This window comes from Spodoptera frugiperda, chromosome 7 (assembly GCF_023101765.2).
Source record: "Spodoptera frugiperda isolate SF20-4 chromosome 7, AGI-APGP_CSIRO_Sfru_2.0, whole genome shotgun sequence".
In the NCBI taxonomy this organism is placed as follows: Eukaryota; Metazoa; Arthropoda; class Insecta; order Lepidoptera; family Noctuidae; genus Spodoptera; species Spodoptera frugiperda.
The window spans coordinates 9,226,124-9,231,427 of NC_064218.1; the positions used below are offsets into that span (position 1 = coordinate 9,226,124).

Below are 5,304 nucleotides of genomic sequence, written 5' to 3' on the forward strand. Positions count from 1 at the left end.
GAATCAATCTTAATCTTATTAAATTACGTTCTACGATGAATTACCTATTTATAGTAGCGATAAAAGACCCAAAGTGTTATTATTAAATACGATCTATCTTACAAACATTTATTTCACTATCCAAATCAAAAGCTTTAACCCCTGCATCATTTTTAAATTCGCCAATCCCGTAGCGAATCGATGCTCGCGAAATCGCCTACGCCGTAGCCGGTCCCGTAGTAACTCGAGTTTTGCACTTACTTTCAAATGGCAACAGCAGTGCAGTGACAGAACGCATTATTAAAAGTATCTTCCAATAAAATGGCATTGTGCTCGGTGTGTAGGGGCGTGGTGTCCCTTCGAGGCTGACCGGTTGTGCTGGGGTACAAAGGGAAGGGTGTGTTCAAGGGATCAGAGGAAGCGCGGGCCCGTAGCAACGCGCCTTGCCCATGGTAACGCGTCCTGTTTAGTTACCGACGCTTTTGATAACTCAATCGACAGAATATGATGTTTTCTGTATAAAAATGCAGCTTTACAAATTGTTTATATTAAATACGACTTACCATTTATTTATAGTTTTTATGACATTTCAAAATTATATAACTCGTTATTTTGAAAACTAGAGCTTCTTTCTCGTTTTTCTACAAACTTACGTTTAAATTAAGTAACTAACTTCAATTACCCTACTGATAGACGAAGCATTCTATTTTCGACGTTTCAAAGTGCGTATGGGTTTATTTGAAATAAAATGCGTTGACTTCGAATTGACAATCGTGCGTTGGAGCGTGCGAGGTACAAGCTGACGCGGCGCGCCACGCGTTGCCAGATAGTGCACTAGGCAACCGCATCTATTACGTCGCCGTAAACTAGCGGGCCTATTTGGGTATTAACAAGTCACTTTTGTTTATAATTACTTCCCACAATTCCAACAAAACGCGTCCAACGCATAATTATGAGCAACATTTACACCTAAGTTTTGATCTAATGTCACAACAAAGACGTTTTATTAGTAAAATTTGAATAATTCCACGGGTTAGTTTAATTAATGTCGGTGCACGTACGCTCAAACATTTTATTGACAAATGACATCTTGCATCTGGTTCTAAGGAGATGGTTCTTGTTTCGTTAATGGGATTGGGATGTAGAATTTGTAAAAGAATATCGATGCCCTATAGAAAATGGATGCTTTACTTACATTGAAAAACAAATTATGCTTTAACAACTAACTATATTTAACAAGTACATTTAAAACAAGCCGTATTCGAGTTGCTCCCCGACAGTGAGGTTGCTCACAAACTGTATGTTCTCCGCGACATCGTTGCACATAGCAGCGAGCCCCGTCACACGACCCTCCTCGCCAGGGTTGAAATTGTACACCAACTAATCAGAAAAACAGAACGTTTATTTCAAAATGACCATTAATAAAACATTATTATTAAAAAGTAATGTAGAAAATCACAATAAAAATAATAACTTCAACAAAAACTTAAAACATGGCGCCCGGCGCGTCATGCTACTCCATTTTGTCATTTTTTTTTTGTTAATAGAATCTCAACTTTATTCCAAATCAATAAAGTATAAAATTGGATTGGGGTAGGTTATGTGTTAGCGTCAGTATACATTGATTTTTGTTGTATTGACTGTTGTAGGGACGCCATGTTAGATATTTCCAGAAAGTACGACGATTACTATAATGGCTATTGAGTAGTTACCAAATAAATTGATTATACTGACCCCACAATTATGATTATTGATTAGACGACTAATTTACTAATAAATATTGTAAGTAGAAACGATTATGTGGGCACATTGAATTAATAAGTAGGGAATTTTAAATGAGTCTTGTCTGTATGAAGTCAACATTAGTTCGACATTACAAATAAAACTCGCGATAGAAAAAACAAAGATTCTTACGTAAATTATATCTTAAAATATGTACCAAGGTACTACAAGTTTACTATGATTAATGACTTCTACTCTAAGTTACATAATCTTAGACTACGCCTACTACGCCGTCGTAGTACTCATAGTACTTGCGTAGCGTCGTCTACGAGTGCTACAACAGCGTAGTCGAAACTTGCGTAGCTTCGTAGCGAATGTAATTTCTGCAACAAAGTAACTACATAGTACTTTTTCGCACTGCCAACTGGGGCTTCGGCTCGAAAAGCAGGAGAAGGAATGGGGTGGTGTTTAGTCTGTAAGAGTCTGACACTCCCTCTCGCCTCACCCAAGGCGGGAGAAGTCATAGGATGATTTCCCCCCTCAAAAAAAAAAGAACTGTAACTTAATGTAAACTTACCTTAAAAATACCTATATTTAATTTATCTCGAAATAATAGCAACAGTACTCCTACCGATAGAAACTCATCGTAGGTGATCCAGCCATCGTTGTCCGTGTCTGCAGCATTGAACTTCTCTTTACGCACGTCCATGCCGCTCTCATCCCCAAGACTCTCCAACACCGCTCCGCTAAATGTACATATGATCAAAGTCACATAAAAATCCGTTCAGTATTTTTTGAGTTTATAATAAGCAGACAGACAGACGTTGCGAGAACTTTGTTTTACAATTTCTAATATAAATAAAGAAGTATCCTGTGCTGTACACTGTTGACCCGTTCGTATCAAACAAACTTTAAGTGTGCTCATTCAATTTACTAGATTTATCTCGGAATTTCTACTTCAAAATGCCGATCGTGATTACTTAGAATATCGAATTACATAAGTACATGTGTACTTATCTGTGGCTAATGGCAAATTCTTTACACAATGTAAAATACTACGTCGCGAGAACTTTGTTTTACAATTTCTAATATAGATAAAGAATTATCCTGTGCTGTACATTGTTGACCCATTCGTATCAAACAAACTTTAAGTACGCTCATTCAATTTACTACATTCTCGGAATTTCTACTTCAAAATACCGATCGTGATTACTCGTTTAAAGTGACCTTCATATAAGAGTTCCTAATCGAACATGTGTACTTATCTGTGCTACAATAGGCAAATTCTTGTCTTACACAATGTAAAATACTACGATGCTATGTATTGTCGAATTTGTTGCGATCTCAATTCTATCTTATTACTTAGCGACGCCCGCCAAAAAAATTAACGTTATCTAGCATATACAAAAATTTAAGTAGGTACTAACAAGTCATCAAACCCGAGCATGCCATTGGATTGGTTGTCGAAGAGCAGGAACAAGCTGTGCAGGTTGGCGATGGTGACCTCGTTCCAGCCTGGGAACCTCTCCACCACCTTCTGCATGCTCCACCTGCGGTCCTTCTCCTTCATCTCCTAAAGGACCAGCTTCACATGTATTACTCGTTCTAAAGTGACCTTCATATTAAGAGTTCCTAATGAAGTATAGGTGCTTTACTGTGCATGGTCTAGCGTGTCTAAACTACAATATGTAGGTAAGTATACATATTTATTTGTCTTAATTATTTGTAGGTAATTATGTCGGCTGTTGCGGGTACCTATGTATTGTCACCATTTGAAATGAGTGTTCGGATTGAATTATTCGATTCGTTTTATTAGGTAGTTATTTTTTTTTTACTTATATAAAATAATTTGATTTCGAAGGACTCGAGTTCGTGCCCTTTTCATATAATTAGTTATAGTTTTACTGTTATAGTTATTACAAAGATATTACCTACATGCTACACTAACCACTAATTTTACCATAAAATTTATTAGGTAGTTACTGTTCATATAGATTAGACTGTGTTGTTGCTGAGACGTAGATTACTGATGAAAATAACGCAACCTACTTGATTATACTGTCGTTGTTCTGCCAGCCTCGTGTAGAACAGATCAACCAATTTGTCATAGTCTGTCGCACCCTGCCTCTGCATATCTGCGACCTTCCTATGTGGTTCACCTAATTACAATAAAGATCTAGCTTACCTATTTGACGTAGCAGAAGGTACGATTTAGTATAACTTTACATTGTAACTAATGAGAAATAACCTACGGCAAGAACAGTTGCTTTCCTTCGCAGGCAAACATAAGTTAAATTACCAAAATACTGTCTTGTAAAAAAGTTCATAAAACTAATAACATAGCTGTCTTTTGGATTGGATTTGCCCCAGATTTTTCATGAATTAATAGTCGTTACATTAAAAAATACTTTCATTTCGAAATAACCTAAATACTACTAGAATTGAAGAGACTTTTATGTTATGTATCTCCTATTTCAGTTGGTTATTTATTACCTGTTGCACTAAAGTCCTCCTGTCTGTAGAAACATATAGGTTTTCTCTTCACTGGGTACTCGAAGAATCGTCCCAAACTGGAGAACATTGAACTGATGTGGTGCCCCATCCTCGCTCACTATACCAACTTATATCAACGGATGTAGCTCTCAATCAAATCAATACAAATATTATTGTATGATCTTCAAACATTACGTAAACTATCAGTCCTGTTCAAATAATTGACTCACACGTCAATTAGTAAAGAGATTTTATATCAATTTCATACATTCATATACATACCTAGTATCTGAAACAAGAACGTTGAAAAAAGTCTTTAGTCCGCTTTTTTCAACGTCTTTGGTCTGTATATTATTTTTACTTGCCTACTGTCCAGTATCAGGTCTTGTTGTTTATTGTTTATTCAATTTTGAAATATATTTTCTGCCACCCGGCCTCAGTGCATGGGACTCAAAACATAACTTGGAAAACTGAATGTTTATTCTCGTTTAGAGAATAAAAGGTGACGTTATAATAACATAACTCACTTTCATCTCAAACTTGATTCATTGTTGTCTAAGCGATGAGATCATGAAGATACCAGCATTACATCAATGGGTGGACCCGCATCTGATGAACGATCTTGCAGTTTAAGTATTATATTTTTGCATCTTAAGAATATACCAAGAACTGTATACTGTCGTAATATAGATTATTATCTTATGTACTGCCTCCTTGGCACTTTAATTTTCGAAATTCTTAGTCTGGAACTAAGTCCAGATTGGGGCAATAGATTGATCAAGTTTTTGACTCCAATGCCATTGGTAAAAATTTGTGAGTACACATATGCTTACCCCTTCGGTGTATGATAATCGTTATATTCTCTGTAATACTGTGTTTGTGTTCAGGTTATCTGTGTGTAATTCTTAGTCTTTATGTAATCAAGATATTCACTATGTCTCAGGGCTCATAAATAAGGGTAAGGGTGCGTATATGGTTAAATAAAAGTCCATTTTTTCTATCAATCACTTGATTAATTTCTCATACAAAATTCATTTAAAAAATTTCAAAAATTTGACATTATATAGCGTCATACATAAATTGATAGGATTATAAGGTTGAAATGTAATG

At 36.0% G+C, this 5,304-nt stretch overlaps 1 protein-coding gene across 1 annotated transcript; it reads right to left on the reverse strand.

Annotated features, from left to right (window-relative positions):
• Positions 1-1,187: 1,187 nt before the first annotated feature.
• LOC118266366 (troponin C-like) lies at positions 1,188-4,440 on the reverse strand. Its single transcript, XM_035579785.2, has 5 exons — positions 4,195-4,440; positions 3,751-3,860; positions 3,129-3,274; positions 2,333-2,447; positions 1,188-1,359 (listed from the first exon to the last, which is right to left on the reverse strand). The coding sequence occupies exons 1-5, from the start codon at positions 4,301-4,303 to the stop codon at positions 1,225-1,227; spliced, it is 615 nt and encodes a 204-aa protein (XP_035435678.1). The 5' UTR covers positions 4,304-4,440; the 3' UTR covers positions 1,188-1,224.
• Between the last annotated feature and the right edge of the window lie 864 nt (positions 4,441-5,304).